At 48.4% G+C, this 16961-nt stretch overlaps 1 protein-coding gene across 1 annotated transcript in view; it reads right to left on the reverse strand.

Moving 5' to 3' along the window:
* The window catches only part of LOC119973445 (reelin-like), a 415628-nt gene that overhangs the window by 129683 nt on the left and 268984 nt on the right, over positions 1-16961 (reverse strand). The window contains 1 exon segment of the mRNA XM_038811578.1: positions 84-278. Coding sequence (XP_038667506.1) covers positions 84-278 — 195 coding nt within the window.

Raw genomic sequence — 16961 nt, forward strand, 5'->3', positions numbered from 1 at the left:
CGTGAATAAAATAAATCTGGGATTGTGGGCGTGAGGCAAAAAAAATAGAAGCCTTGAAACAGTATCCTACGCAAAATAGATACCTTGAACTGAAGCAAATATCCTGGTTTGAGAGTCAGGTCCCGTGTCACGGCAACCCGGTCACCATCTGATTTCCCAAACATCATGGCCGAGTGGGTCATGGAGCAGAACGTCTCATTGCCGCCCATTCCCTCGTTAGCCAGCATCAACCATATGCTCAGCTGGCTCATTGGGACATCATAGGAGGGTGTGTAGTCCTGAAATGCAAGCAAGTAACAAAAATGTATTAAGTCACACATATCAGCCCTTCATACTCTACAAAGAGCATGGCAGAAAGTAGACAATTTATGAGTATCTGAATACATTATTGCCACCATACAAAATGAAAGAAAATAGGGGAAGTTTGCTTTAATGTTAAAGGAGTATTGTCACTCATTGCGCAGTTTATGGTGCAACGATATTGTTCGGGAATGAGAATTTTCGCTGAACCATTTAACGTTTGTAATGCTGGAGCAATGTCACAGTTAAGCAACTGGTTATGTTCAAGTTTCAGGAAATCAGTCTGCAAGATGCAGCCTGTATGCCAGCAGTGAGCTGCTTAATGTAAAGTTGCTTTCAAACGCAATAAATCCGGTTGAGTTGCCATTTGATGCTGGATTATTAGGAACCCGAAACAAGATAACATCAGAATAACACATGTGGAATGGATAGATAAGCTGCTCACAATCGCACTGTTTATAACGGATTCATACTCAATGTGCATATGGAGCAGATGCACGGGTGTTTCAAGGACATCCAAGCAAGGCATTCTTGGAACACCCATCTCCATAAACTAAACTCGGATGTCACCAGTGGCCCACTGTGAAAAGCAGGATGTGGTGGTGTCTTTGAAAATGTGGATTTTACAAAAGAATCTGCACTGAAATCAATCCCCGAATGTCATCATTCCACTGAACACATCAGTGTGCCTCTGCTCCTGCACACAAATAATTCTGTCTTTTAGACATCTTCCGTGTATGGCAACAGTCCTTTAAATTTGTTCTTCAAAATGTTGCTAACAGTTAAAATTACATCCACAGCTTCAAAAAATTTGATTAAAATAATTCTTTTTCACATTCTGTGCAACACGGTAGCTCAGTGGTTAGCACAGTTGCTTCACAACTCCAGTGTCCCAGGTTCGATTCCCGGCTTGGGTCACTGTCTGTGCAGAGTCTGTACGTTCTCCCCGTGTCTGCGTAGGTTTCCTCCGGGTGCTCCGGTTTCCTCCCACAGTCCGAAGATGTGCAGGTTAGGTGGGTTGGCCATGCTAAATTGCTCTTAGTGTCCAAAAAAGGTTAGGTGGGGTTACTGGGTTACGGGGATAGGATGGAGGTGTGGGCTTAAGTAGGGTGCTCTTTCCAAGGGCCGGTGCAGACTCGATGGGCCGAATGGCCTCCTTTTGCACTGTAAATTCTACGATCTGTGCTAAGTAGGACTTTCTTCAACAGCTGTTCATTAGCACCATCAGCTCTGATGTTTAAAACTGAGCTTGTTAAAGATATGGAAGACTGCAATATAAAACATCAGACTACAAAAAGGCCATCGCATCATAAACAGGTAAAGGGCAATATAGGAGATCCTTCTTTAATAAGGTCTTTTCACCTGGACTCAAAAAGCAACCACCCAAACGGGAGCACATTTTGTTATTGAATGATGCAACAAGACACTACTGTATAAAACACAGGATGGACTAATCACATGCTGGGCTGGTAGATATAATTCCATTTTGTTTTTGCGTAAATCTTTATATAAATAGCTGTTTGTTCTAGTCAAGGTAATGGGCAATCCTGTTGTGGAATGAAACAGGTCTTCACTTTTCACAAGTCCGAGGACACTTGTATTAAGAACAGAAGAGGCAGGATGGAACGTTAACCTTTCTCCATTCTGCCTCACCCATAGAAGAGTGCCCATGATGCATCATTTTGACATTCCCATTCCCCCCTCGTCATTGGAGAAAACTGAAATGAGAAATTGCAAATCATGTGCTGAGTGCTAAAAGTACATTTAAAGGTTTCAAACTACGTCCTTCACTTGGTCTGTGGTGGAAGATTGCTCTTTGAAACCAGCCATTGGGAAGCATCATGTAGCTGCTTCATTGATTGAATAAAGTAATTAGGAATCTCTAATCTCAAGAAACCACGACATTGGCCAGTTATGCTACATAACCAGGAGTCAGCTTTCCATGATATTAAAGGTCTGAGTGCTGATTTTGCACTGGCATTTCTACCTCGGGCAAACAGGCTGGGAAATTAGTTTCTAACCATTCACTGTCATCTCTGGAATATTCCGCCACAAGTGATGACCAACATTAAATGCGCCCACCCAGTTGCGCCCAAGCATTTGTCAAAAATAGCTTGATGCCAGACATTTATTGACCTCCGTTGCAATACTGGACACAAGTATGTTACTAGTGCCCACGATGGCGTGGTAGGCAGGAAAAGATTTCGGCAGGCATATTATGCTCTCCCCCCCCCCCCCCCCCCCTCCAGCCCCATGAGGGTTTTGAGGTGAGGGTGTAAAATTGAATGGATGGGAGTTCCCTTGGGAGCCCCCACCCACCCAACAGCAGGTGCAATTTCATGCTTGGGTGGGCTAGGCCTTGGACGGGAAACCCACCATTCACCTATTAAGGCCCTTAAATGGCCATTAATTTTTAAACTGGCGGGAGCATGTGTGGGGAGGGTGGGAAACGGACATTTCCATCTTTCCCCATCTTGGGCGGGAAGGGAGGGCACCTCAATCCCCAGGCCCCCTCAGAGATGGGATTCCCCAACCCAATCCCCAATGGGCGTGGTCATGTCTCCTCCCCTCTGACTCCCTGGGTGTCCCCTACCCTCCTGCCCTGGGGGCCCCTGGGACTTGCCTTTTCAAAGGTCCTGGGACCTAGCCCCAGACAGAGCACTGCAGTACCACTTCTAACCACTGTTGCCGCTGTGTCTGGTTGGATTGAAGAGCTGTCGACAATCTGATTGGCCAACAGCCCTCACAGATAGGACTTCCTTCCAAGGCTGGGCGGAATTCTGGCCCACTGCCAATCAACACTCAATTCAGCGTGAAATGGCAGTCAGAGTGCGAGAGTTGGCAGCTGCACATTAGGGGCCGATGGTTAGGATGGTGAGCGCCGATCGTTCGCCATCCTTAAAATTCGACCCATAAATTTGAAACACACTCATAGAAGCAGCTGGCAAAGTTCAGCTGTTGCAGGCGTTGAATATCTTTTGCTTTATTTGTTCATGAGATGTGAGTGTCACTGGCAAGGCCAGCATTTGTTGCCCTTCAGAACGTGGTGGTGAGCTGCTTTCTTAAACTGCTGCAGTCCGTCTGGGGTAGGTACACCCCCCGTGCTATTAGGCAGTTTTGACCCAGCAACAGGGAAGAATATAGTTCCGAGTTAGGATGGTTTGATTTGGAGGGGAATTTGCAGATGGTGGTGTTTCTACGCACCTTCTGCCCTTATCCTTTTAGGTGATAGAACTCAGAGCTTTGGAAAGTGCTGGAGGCTTGGTGAGTTGTAGATGGTACACACTGCTGCCATTATGCATCGGTGTGGAGCAAGTAAATGTTGAAAGTGGTGGATGGGGGGCCAATCAAGTGGGGCTGCTTTGTCCTCAATGTTGTTCGAGCTGAAATCATCCAGGCAAGTGGAGACTCCAGATTCATCTCTCACTCCCCGACACACTCCCTATGCCCCATCCGTGTGAACTCATGTCCTCCCCCACAGTCCCATAGCCCGTTATAGCCCCTATGTCAACTTAGTGCGAACTTAGGGCAGCACAGTGGCCTAGTGGTTAGCACAACCGCCTCACGGCGCTGAGGTCCCAGGTTCGATCCCGGCTCTGGGTCACTGTCCGTGTGGAGTTTGTACATTCTCCCCGTGTCAGCGTGGGTTTCGCCCCCACAACCCAAAAATGTGTAGAGTAGGTGGATTGGCCACGCTAAATTGCCCCTTAATTGGAAAAAATAATTGGGTAATCTAAATTTAGAAAAAAAAACTTAGTGCAAACTCATGCCAACCCATGATCCCCACCCAGCACTCCCCTCCATGCCAACCCATGATCCCCACCCAGTACTCCCCTCCATGCCAACGTACCTAGTATCCTTTGACAGCGTCTTGACAGTTTTAACAGTTACAAAGGTTTGTGTGTAACTGGTGCATAATCATGTCTATTTTTAACAATCTCAAAGGATGCCTTCCCTCTCCCAAAGGGAGCCTTCCCTTTCCCAAGGTGTCCCGTGACCATATCCAAAGGGATACCCTGGCTATCCAAACAAATCTACCAAGTTCAGACCTCCTCTTTCCTGGTCTATTCACACTCCTGGCCGATCAAAATTTCACTTGAGTGGAGGCAGCTGGTGATTTAAGTGGCCAGCTGTCTGCATAGACCGTGCATGTGTGAGCCCCGGTCCAACTCCACTCCCAACCCTGTGAAAATAGAACATGTTGTGATCGGGGAATTTTCAGCTATTCCTGGGCTTTCCCCAGGACGGAGAGCCTCGATCATGGTGAAAATCTGGGCCAGAGACTATTTTGTGCACCTCTGCAATATGAAATGGGCTTTTGCATACTGGCATTCAGGATGCTCAGACTGGAGGCCTTGGATTCTGAACTTGTGGAAGATACCGGGGCAAGCCTTGGAATCTTTATTACAACCTCATTAAGTGAGATTGCCAATTTAATACACATTAGTGTACCTACCCTCTATAAAAGCCTGCTTGCTGAACTTTAACACTCAGCCTTATTTAACAACTAATTTCATGCTTCAGCTCCCACAGTCAGAGTAGGCTGATAACTTGCAACAAATAACGACAATTATCTTTCACTTATGCCCCATTTAAAACTGCTTCCAATCTAACATGTCTCGTAGTGTTATCCAGTTCAGATTAAAACAAGTTCAGTACTTATTCCGGGATTGACAATAACACTATTTTAATCAAAAACAGAAATGATTAAAGAGTAGTGGGAGACAAGCAAAACTGGACCCATACACGGTCTCTTTATGAGGCATTCCTTGTTCCAGTCTGGTCCCCTCTCACTACTCTTTTATCTGTACATCGACAAGTGTTTCAATTCAGTTTAATGTCCTCACCTGGACCTGGGAGATTTTATCAATTTTGCTTCCAATTTCCACCCCTCCATCGCCTTCACATGGTCGAACTCTTCCCGGACCTCTCTATCTCGATTTCCGGGATAGACTGTCCACTGGGCTGGTTTAGCACACTGGACTAAATCGCTGGCTTTTAAAGCAGACCAAGGTAGGCCAGCAGCACGGTTCAATTCCCGTACCAGCCTCCCCGAACAGGCGCTGGAATGTGGCGACTAGGGGCTTTTCACAGTAACTTCATTGAAGCCTACTCGTGACAATAAGCGATTTTCATTTCATTTCATTTCACTTGTATCCATTACAAGCCCACAGCTACCTTGGCTATAGCTCTTCACACCCCACATCCTGTAAGGACTCAAACCCATTCTTTTAGTTCCTGCACCTCCCTCATCTGATCCAATAATGGGATTTTCCAAAACTGTACTGCAGACGTGTCTTCCTTCTTCCTTAATGGTGGTTTCACAGCCACTGTGGTTGACAGGGCTCTCAACTGTGTTCAACCCATCACCCGTACCCCTGCTCTCACCCTATCCCCTCCCTCACAAAACAAGAATAGGGTCCCCCTGGTCCTCTCCTTTCATCCCACCAGTCTGCTACATTCAGAGGATCACCCTCCGCCACTTCCACCAACTCCAGCATGTTGCCACCATCACATAAATTTTCCCCTCACTCCCTCTGTCAGCATTACGCAGGGACAATTCTCTCCAGGATACCCATTTCCAGTCCTCAATCACCCCCTAACACCTCACCCTCTTCCCATGCAATTGCTGACGGTGCAAAACCTGCCCCTTTACCTCCTCCCTGCTCACAATCCAAAGCCTGAACATTCTTTTCAGGTGAAGCAGCGCTTCACATGCACTTCCTTCAATCTGATCGATTGCATAAGTTTGCTGCTCCCAATGCGGTCTACTCTACATTGGAGAGACTAAACGCAGACTGGGTGACCGCTATGCAGAACACTTTCAGTCCATTCGCAAGCAGGACCCAGACCTTCCTTTCGCTTGCCATTTCAACAGACCATTGTAGCCATCTGAGATGGCCACCTGCAAAGGACCATGGGAATTGTGGCCAACCCAGGACTCAGACAGATACAGAGCTTCTGTGTATTTGAAACACAGGTAGCTAGACCTGATCGCAATCCCCGCTCGTTTGCATTCTAATGGCCCATTTCCCCAGAATAATAGGACTGCACTCAAGAAACCAATACAGACACAGGCTGATCGGCACCACCCCCCTTTACTGAGAGAGCCCAACCGCCAAGGTCAATGACCGCTAAGGACCCACCCAACCACCAAGGTACCCGCCCCTTTATTGGCCAAAATCGAATGCAGTGATCGAAGCCTGTCCAATTATTGGGTCCAAGATTAAGGACCGCCCCAAAGAGCGCGAAATCCCAGAGGGATAAAAAGAGACACAGCCATGTGTTCGGTCTCTTTTGAATCCGGCCTGTGCCAGCCCAACTGCAGCATAACGACCAGACAAGTACAAGACCAACGATCGCTACCTGACGGATGAGCCCAGCAGAGACAGAGCCACTTCTTCAAACCAGCCACGTGATCAAGATAAAGGCCTTATCCATCTGCACAGCACCAGTTGCCCTGAAGTTAAGTATAGGTTATTGTAGATGATAGGTGTAGTTTAACTTGTAGTATATTGTGCTTGCATGTCGAAGTAACCCTTCGGTGTAAATAAACCATCTTTGAACTTGAACTGACTAACTGGTTGTGTGGTCATTTAACCGATATACAGAAAGCCTTGTGGTTCAGTAAGAGGAATAGAAACACCCACAGTATCGGCGACGCTGTTGGGACATAACATTATATCATAAATAGAGCCTCATCACATTAAAGAGCAACACCATCCTGCTTTCATGCCACATGTCCGTCCTTGTCCTGCAATGAAGTCCAACGTAAGCTGGAGGAACAGCACCTCATCTTCCAATTAGACACATTACAGTCCTTCTGGACTTAACATTGAGTTCAACAACTTCAGACTGTGAACACTCTCCTCCACCTTCACCCCATTTTTATTTCTATTAATTTATTTTCATTGATTCATTTTTCCATCCCCCTACCCATCTTGTTTTTCCTTGACCACGGTCTCCCCTCCCCCTACCCCACCTCACTAGGGCCATCTGTTCCCTGCTCCAGGTTGTCCTTCGACACACTGCTTACCTTTAATATATGCTGCCATTAATATATTCTGATTTTGTGATAAGCCAGTATCAGCACCCTTCTTAGCCATGATCACCACCATTTACATTCCCTTTTGTCCACAACATTTTTGTCAATCTCTCCCTGACCTCCAGCTATCGCTAGCCCCCTACCAAACCATTACTGCTCCATTCACCACCTCCCCCACTACAGTATTAATCTCATCCTATTTCCAGTTTGCTCTAGCTCTGACGAAGAGTAATCCAGTCTCAAAACTTCAGCTTTGTTCTCTCTCCACAGATGCTGTCAAACCTGCTGAGATTTTCCAGCATTTTCTGTTTTGTTTCAGATTCCACCATCCGCCGTAATTTGCTTTTAACACTATGTTAATCTTGTACTTCACAGAATCCCCACAGTGCAGAAGGAGACCATTCGGCCCATCGAGTTCGCAATGACCCCCCCGAAAGTGCACCCCATCAGGCCCAGTCCCCCACCCCATCCCTGTAATCCCACCTAGGGGCAAGTTGGCATTGCCAATCCACCCAACCTGCACATCTTTGGACTGTGGGAGGAAACCGGAGAACCCAGAGGAAACCCACAGAGACACGGGGAGAAAGTGCAAAGTCCACACAGACAGTCACCCGAGGTTGGAATTGAACCTGGGTCCCTGGCACTGTGAGGCAGCAGTGGTAACCACTGTGCCACTGTGCCGCCCATGGCACTTGTGGCAATTGCTGTAAGGTTAATTCTGCAGCATTGTTATACTGGACGTAGAGCTTTTGTATTGTGTAAGGAATGCCTGTACAGTGTGAAATTCATATCACTGGCTATTATGCTGAGCTAAGACCTTATCCTGAACAGACCAAGAAAGAAATAGCAGCACCAATGCCAAGTAGCGTGATGTACCATCAATTGGACGCGAGACACGATGTAGGTCCAAACTTAGGCTTTAGCGAGCTAGATGTTAGCCCGGTGATTGACTACAGAGAAAGGCCGACCGCCGGGAACTCTGGGTACTTATACCCCGCCTCGGAGGCCGGGTCTACTTGCCTCTCGACCAATTGGTGAGCAGTCACATGACTAGTCCCAGCCAATCAGCCAAGAGGCACATGACCAGCCAGAGCCAATGGGAAACCAGTGCTCTGCACCAATGGCAGTGCTCCCACTCATACCACCACACTGCGTTTGTGGCAGCCATTTTCCTTTTTCTCCAGCAGTGTTTTGCCTCTGAGTCAACAGAACACTGAAATACAACTGAGCTATTCAGATTGTTTGTTGCTGTAATTTTGGATTGAACAGTTCTATTTCTGAACTGTCTTCTCTTCACCATCAGTGGCACAACTGACCAACAGGCTGTGCACGTCAGCGCAGGGCTGAGGTAGTGCTGCACTGTCAGAGGCGGCAAATTTCAGATGAGATGTTGAACCAAAGTCACATCTGCTCTCTCGGGCAAAGGTAAAGAATCCCAAGGCACTATTGTGAAGAGGAGCAGAGGAGTGGGCCAGAGTTGTGGTCAGTATTTGTCACTCAGATTCTCCAGTCGTTATTGCTGATCGCTGGAATTTTCTGTGCTTCAAACCAGCTGCCACTTTCCTACATTACACATCAAATGTGGCTGTACAGCCTTTCGGGATGTCCAGAAGATGTGAATGGCACTATATAAATCCAAGGGGCGGGATTCTCTGATCCTGAGGCTAAGTGTTGGCGCCGACGTAAACGCCGTCGCGTTTCCCGACGGCGTCAACATGGCTTCAGGAGCAGCAATTCTGACCCCTACAGGGGGCCAGGACAGCACTGAAGCGACCCACGCCGCTCCAGCTGCCGGTCCCCAGCATCAGATGGGCGCCGCGAGTCTGCGCATGCGCAGTGGCTCCTTTCTCCGCGCCGGCCCCGACGCAACATGGCGTAGGGCTACAGGGGCCGGCGTGGGACAAAAGGGGCCCCCAGCCCGAGAGGCTGGCCCGCCGATCGGTAGGCCCCGATCGCGGGCCAGGCCACAGTGCAGCCCCCCCTGGGTTGGACTCCCCCTCCCCACCCACCAGGCCGCCCCCAGATGCATCCACGCCGAGGTCCCGCCGGGTAAGAGTAGGCGTGGATGGCGCTGGCGGATCTCGGCTTTTTTAGCGTCGCCGCTCGGCCCACCCCGGGCGGAGGATCTCCAGGGGGGCCCCGTAGAGTAGCCCCGGACCGGCGCCGCACCGACCGCGCCGGCACCGACTCTCCGCTCTCCGGAGAATCGCCGGACCGCCGTCGGGGCAGCGTGCCACGATTTGCGCCGGTCTCTCTGATTCTCTGGCTGGGCCCTGTGGTGAGAGAATCTTGCCCCCCTGGATTGAAAGACAAGTCAACCTAATTTTTGATGAATAGTTGCTTATTACTGATTATCCAAACTGTTCTTCTGGGGCCCAGAATAAAGGTTTCCCGACCCCCATCCTGTCTAAAACTTTGTCTAAGTTCAAACTGTCCCACAGCTTAGACCATCCTCGTTCTGTGTGTAATGTCTTGGGCAAATGGCAGACAAAATGAAAAAATTGTTTTAACATAGGCAACAGAACCAGTTTCACCTTTGTTGTTAAGTAAATCCATTTTAGCATGAGATTCAGTCACTGGTTAGGATTCTCCACAGGAGACATCCAGCTTTTTTACTTCCAAGGTGGATGTAATGACCATATCAGAAGAAAGACCAGAGATTCCACACAGTATCTCACACATTGTTGAACTGTGTGCCTTTGGGCACCCTGGCTGTTCAGCAATGAACATAGAACATACAGTGCAGAAGGAGGCCATTCGGCCCATCGAGACCGCACCTACCCACTTAAGCCCTCACTTCCACCCTATCCCCATCACCCAATAACCCCTCCTAAACTTTTTGGTCACTAAGGGCAATTTAGCATGGCCAATCCACCTAACCTGCACGTCTTTGGACTGTGGGAGGGAACCGAGGCACCCGGAGGGAACCCACGCAGACACGGGGAGATCGTGCAGACTTCACACAGACAGTAACCCAGCGGGGAATCGAACCTGGGACCCTGGGTGGAACAGCTTTGCATGTGTGTTTGAACTCGACACCTTCTAGAACTTTTAATGGCTCTTTACAGAATCACTCTGATGTCGAGAGATGCCCTCGCTTTTTCTCTTGGTGCATAAACCTATCTGAAGAAATACATGTAACAATGTTCTTAAGGGAAAGTGCCGTACTTCGGCTTAATTTATTGAGATGCATTCCCCATCAGGGAATCACCTCAGGGCACTGTTCTGTCTATGGAGTCGTAGGCAGCCTAAATTTAAACTACACAATGCGTTTGGGAGCAATTCCTCTATGGACATCAGTTCACAGCGAATTATGTTCTGTGAACAACTTGGCCCTCAGAGAGAGAGGTGCTCACATTCACATTGTGAAAACACTGTGAAAAGCTCATCAGGGAGTGAGATCAAGTTCAGCTTGAATCCACAACACATGTTCCAGGCAACCAGAGTTGTCTGTTGATGCCATCTCCAGAGGATCCTATCTGGTTACACAAACCATTTCTAAATCTATGCAAGTCCAAAAAGAAACTGCCTTCCTCCCCAGATTCAGCAATTGTGTAAATAATCAAACAGCACAAACTCGTGTGGGAGTCTTCAAGGTGCCTTTGCATTGGCACCTGCTTAATTTGCATTACAGGATGCCAGCATGTTTGTTATGGTTCCCTGGATGATTGTTGCCATTGCTTTGAAGCAAAACCATTGCCTCACAATGAAACAGACAGCAGTATTGAAGGTGATTTGTGTGCTCATTTCTCTTGCGTGCAATACTGGAAACGGGTAATCCACATGAGTTGGAGAGAAACAGCTGGAGCTCACTTTGTCTGAGAACTTTCTCAGCATTTGGACAATATCTCACAAGTGTAAAGAACTATTGCTATCTGCTGATGCAGTGTTTTTTGAACATTCCCCCCCTCCCCCCCGGGAACCAACTTTTGCCACCAGGCTGACCTTTGGGACCCTCGCCAGCCAACCTTCGCAACCCGCCGGCCAACCTTCACTTATCGTTAATGTGATGTGGAGATGCCGGCGTTGGGCTGGGGTGGGCACAGTAAGAAGTTTTACAACACCAGGTTAAAGCTCCAACAGGTGTGTTTTGAATCACTAGCTTTTGGAGCACAGCTCCTTCCTCAGGTGAATCTCCGAAAGTTCGTGATTTGAAATAAACCTGTTAGACTTTAACCTGGTGTAAAATTTCTTACTGTATCTTTAATGTGAAATGGGAGCCTGTTTGGTCCTCACAATCTCACTTGAATCAGGGTGACCCACAATTAGGCCTCGCTTCATAAATTAAATTATACTAGTCTGGTTAATGGTGTCTTGTCCGACCTACAGAAGTGGGATAACCTCCCCATATCGTTGGCGGGCAGGGATCAGACTATTAAAATGTATGTAGTTCCGAGATTTTTATTTCTTTTTCAATGTCTCCCCATTTTTCTCCCTAAGTCGTTTTTTGTCAAAGTCAATAAATTAATGTGCTCCTTTATTTGGGCGGGTATGACGCCAAGGATCCATGGGGCTTTGCTCCAAAGGGATAGGTAGTCAGGGAGCTTGGCTCGACCCAATTTACTGCTTTACTATTGGGCAGACAATATCCAGGAGGTATCGTTGTGGTTCAGTGTTCCTGGTTCCATCTAGGGACAAATGGAAGCGAGCACCTGCATGATTTCCAGCCTTGGTGCATTAGTAAACGCGTTGTTGCCTTTTGCTCCGGTAAGATTTTCCTGGAATCCAGTTGTGGTGTCCACCCTGAGAATCTGGAAGCAGTTTAGGCAGCATTTTTAAGCTCTGTTTCATGTCCTCGCTAGCCCTCATCTGCAATAACGACCTTTTTCTACCAGCGGGTTTGGACCTGATGGGCGTGATCTGCCCTGAGGGAGTTCCGTAACGCGTGAGATTAGCCGGGTATTTCTAGGCGCTCTGAGCACCGAGAAACATCCCGCTATCTAACGCCCATCCGGGTAGATCGGGGGCCTCAGCAGGGAGCACCCCAATGAGGCCATACTTAGCTCTGAGGAGCTCCCCTCATCAGAACTCCTCAGTGCAGCAAGAGATCGGAACACCATTCAACCCCCGAACCCCCAAGTCACTAAAAGAGGTTCCCTGAGCTCCCACCCACCTGTGCAGCCCACAGCCCCCCCCCCCACCCCCCACCCCCCGCCAGCCTGATCACCGCTGCACAAAAAACTGTCCGTTTGGCATCTTGGCAGTGCTAGTATGGCACCTTGCCAGTGTCCCTGCTAGCTGGCAGTACCACCTGGGTACATTGGCAGAACTAGGCTGGCACCCACGAGTGCCGTTCAGGCTGGTCCTCGTTTGCGGGGACCATCACTGAGTGGCACTTGCCCGAGGTCTCCAAGGTGAGGGGGTTAGATCCCATGCCAGGATTTTAATCTCTCCTTTCAGTATTCCTCTGCCCTGGTATGCCATAGGCATTCAAGCTTCCTTAACTCCAGTGAGCAGTATCTTGTTGAGATTCCAGTTCTTTGTCCCTTTGATTTCAGTCTTCCTGGGACTCCTCTGTACAGGCATCCTGATTTCTAGAACTATCCAGGGATTTGATTTCCGCATTGTCCTACCTCTCTGCTGGCAGTTTCTGTGAGAGCTGGTCACCTCCCAGATACCTGGTTCCAATCGAACCACAAAAGGTTATGCTTTTCAGTGTGAGATCCTGGTAAGTAAACAACAGCCTAATCTTTCTTTAAAACTTGTTTGATTTCACACTGTAAACTCTGTAATTACAATGCAGGCACAGTTTGGAACAGAATCAAAACCCACAGACATGTAGTCATCATTGTTCAACATAAAGTTAACTAAAGTTTCAACCCTATCTTACACAGAAACACAAAATTAAACTTACTTGAAGCTGTACCTTGTTTCAAATACCCACAAATAAAAATAAAGGTATCTTAAAACTACCTGTTTCCTGACAAAAGTTAAAATCTGCTCCCTGAAGCTATTACTATACGCAATTCCATTCATAAAATTATGTCCTGTGCATCAAGGACATCAGTCTATATCTTATATCAAACATCACTGGTTTCGGGCAGCACGGTGGCACAGTGGTTAGCATTGCTGCCCCACGGCGCCGAGGTCCCAGGTTCGATCCCGGCTCTGGGTCACTGTCCGTGTGGAGTTTGCACATTCTCCCCGTGTCTGCGTGGGTTTCGCCCCCACAACCCAAAGATGTGCAGGGTAGGTGGATTGGCCACACTAAATTGCCTCTTAATTTAAAAAAAACAAACAAACAAACATCACTGGTTTCATACAAGTATAGTTAAAGTAGCTGGATTTATGAGCATCAGAATGTGACTGGTACTCGACTTCCTGGTCGTAACTAGCAGTGTTTCATCTGCACAATGTTCAGCACTGTTTGTGACTCCTCAGATAATGAAGCAGTCCACCTCCAAATGCAGCAAGGCCGGGACAATATCCAAGCTTGGGCTGACAAGTGGCAAGTTACATTCGCACCACACAAGTGCCAGGCATCTCCTACCGGAGAGGATCTAACCACCGTCCCTTGACATTCAGTGGCATTACTATCGCTGAATCCTCCACAATCAACATCCTGGGGGTTATCATTGATCAGAAACTGAACTGGACTAGCCATTCTAATACTGTGGCTACCAGGTCAAAGGCTAGGAATCCTACAGCGAGTAACTCACCTCCTGACCCCCTCAAATCCTGTCCACCATCTACAAGGTAGAAATCAGGAGTGTAACGAATACTCCCCACTTGCCTGGATGAGTGCAGCTCCAACAACACTCAAGAAGGTCGATACCATCCAGGATAAAGCAGCCCCGCTTAATTGCTCCCCCTTCCACAAATACTCAAACCCTCCACCACCGACGAACAGTGGCAGCTGTGTGTACCGTCTACAAGATGCACTGCAGTAACTCAACAAGGTTCCTTAGGCAACACAGTCCAAACCCACGACACTACCATCTAGAAGGACAAGAGCAGCAGATACCTGGGAACCCCACCACCTGGAGGTTCCCTTCCAAGCCACTCATCACCCTTACTTGGGTGCTTTTCACAGTAACTTCATTGAAGCCTACTCGTGACAATAAAGCGATTTTCATTTTTCATACTTGGAAATATATCGCCGCTCCTTCACTGTGACTGGGGCAACATCCTGGAATTCATTTCATAACAGCACAGTGGGTGTACACCTCAAGGACTGCAGCGGTTCAAGAACCTCAGAACAATGGTAGCATTGTGGATAGCACAATTGCTTCACAGCTCCAGAGTCCCAGGTTCAATTCCCGGCTTGGGTCACTGTCTGTGTGGAGTCTGCACATCCTCCCCGTGTGTGCGTGGGTTTCCTCCGGGTGCTCCGGTTTCCTCCCACAGTCCAAAGATGCGCGGGTTAGGTGGATTGGCCATGCTAAATTGCCCATAGTGACCAAAATTGCCCTTAGTGTTGGGTGGGGTTACTGGGTTATGGGGATAGGGTGGAGGTGTGGTCCTTGGGTAGGGTGCTCTTTCCAAGAGCCGGTGCAGACTCGATGGGCCGAATGGCCTCCTTCTGCACTGTAAATTCTATAAGAAGGCAACTCACCATCACTTTGTGAAGGGCACCTAGGGATGGCCAATAAATGCTGGTCCAACCAGCGATGCCCACATCTCATAAATGAATTTATAAAGCTTGTGTTAAATGGCAGTGCATGAGGTTTTGAATGAACTTCTTTCATCTTAGTGCCCAGAACTTTAAAACAGATACAGCACCTCAGTGGACCACTGATGATAGAAATATTCAAAACAACATCTACATTTATTGAAACAAGAAAGTTAGTTTCTACTATTCAACTGGTAGTAGAGAAATTGAGTACTGCTGAAAAGAGACATGCTGTTGAAGCTTTTCATCTTGCACTCACAGGACTGTTTTTAGAATATCAGATTTCAAAGGGAGCATCAATTTAACAAAATTGAACAACTAGATTAAAGAAAAGCACGGTGGACATTAGGACAAACTATCGTGCCTCAGCCAATCAGAGTCAACTTGCCACCAATCAGCACCTATGTCTCATGCAGCATAAATTGTTTCTCCCATTGAAATTTGGCATTCTTGCATCTGTCCTGACGAATCGCAGATGTACAGTTACACAAAAAATGCAGTTGTTGTAAGCTGCTGGGCTAAATTCCCCGCCCCTCAACGCCGGAAATGCGAATAGCGATCAGGTGGAGAATCAGGCACCCGGTCAAATTCGAGATTTGCACCCAGTGCCGAATCGTATGCCATGCTCCGAGTCCCTCGCTGGTGGCGAGAACGAGGTTTGCGGCCTACACTGGCAGTGACATGCAAAACTGGCATTTACGTTCATTTACTTGACATTAGCGGGTTGAACCTAATATGCACCAGGCCTCCGCAATTCTCCACCCCACTCAGGCGGAGGTCACGCAGGCGCGGTTTACTACAGATATTTATAAACGGGGTCTGGGCGCCATGGCTTCTGAGAGAGAACGAGAAGGTAAGCAAAATTTTAAAACTGTTAAAATTGTTGTGCTTTCTGGGGCGTGGCGTGGCAGCCAGGGCACGGGGGTGGTGGGGGGGTTGGGGGGGGGGGGGTGCGGTGGGATAGCAGGGAACGATTTGCTGACACCTGTGTCGATTCGTCATGTCCTCCTTAGGATCGGGGTGGCCTAGCTCAGGCTGTCATCGCTGCAGTATTTATTTTAAACACACCCATTTGGTACAAGCTACAGGCCTCTGGCTGCTCACCCTACCTCTGGTCATTTGGAAGCCAACCCAGGCAACCCCATAGAAACCCTCAGACCCCAGCTGACCCATCACCAGGATGGGATTGGCCAAACTCAATCAGTGGCACACGAGGTAGTGGCACTCCTCAGTGCACTCCTCAGAAACATGGCCCCACTGTAGCGGAAGCAGGGCAATAGCAGAGCTCACCCCAAACAAAGGACATTCGCAGGGTGGCCTTTGGCAGCCTCTCTGGCACACTGCCCCTCTCAGGGCAGAGGCTTTACTAGTCTTACTATCAGTCCGCTGCGCAGGAACACCAGCTGACTCCAAGCCCTGGCTGTACACTGCACCCCTGCTCCCATCTGTTCTGCCACTGGTCAGGTTGGCACAACGTCTGTGGCACACCCAGAATCCACATTACACTGGAGCTACGTTCCCAGCAGACCCATACCCCCTGCCTCACACTCATCTGTCGGACCTGCCCACACACAACCCTCTTGGGCGGCACGGTAGCACAGTGGTTAGCACTGTTGCATCACTGTGGTTTCCTCCGGGTATTCCAGTTTCCTCCCATAAGTCCAGAAAGACGTGCTTGTTAGGTGCATTGGACATTCTGAATTCTCCCTCTGTGAACAGGTGTGACGAATAGGGGATTTTCATAGTGGGCAGAGTGCTGGCCCATTAGCATGTCCTGAATTGCTCCTAAACTAACGCCCCAATGGGAATGTGAACCGCATGCAATTCAGTCCAAATGTCAGCACTTAGGGCGTGATATTCCCAAAAGGGTAAAGTCCCCGGGCGAGCGCGTTTAGCCAATACAGGTAGTATTGAGGAAGCAAGGGGGCTGCAGAAGGACTTGGACAAGCTAGGAGAGTGGGCAATGAAGTGGCAAATGAAATACAATGTGGAAAAGTGTGAGGT

The sequence above is a fragment of the Scyliorhinus canicula genome, chromosome 11 (assembly GCF_902713615.1).
Source record: "Scyliorhinus canicula chromosome 11, sScyCan1.1, whole genome shotgun sequence".
In the NCBI taxonomy this organism is placed as follows: domain Eukaryota; kingdom Metazoa; phylum Chordata; class Chondrichthyes; order Carcharhiniformes; family Scyliorhinidae; genus Scyliorhinus; species Scyliorhinus canicula.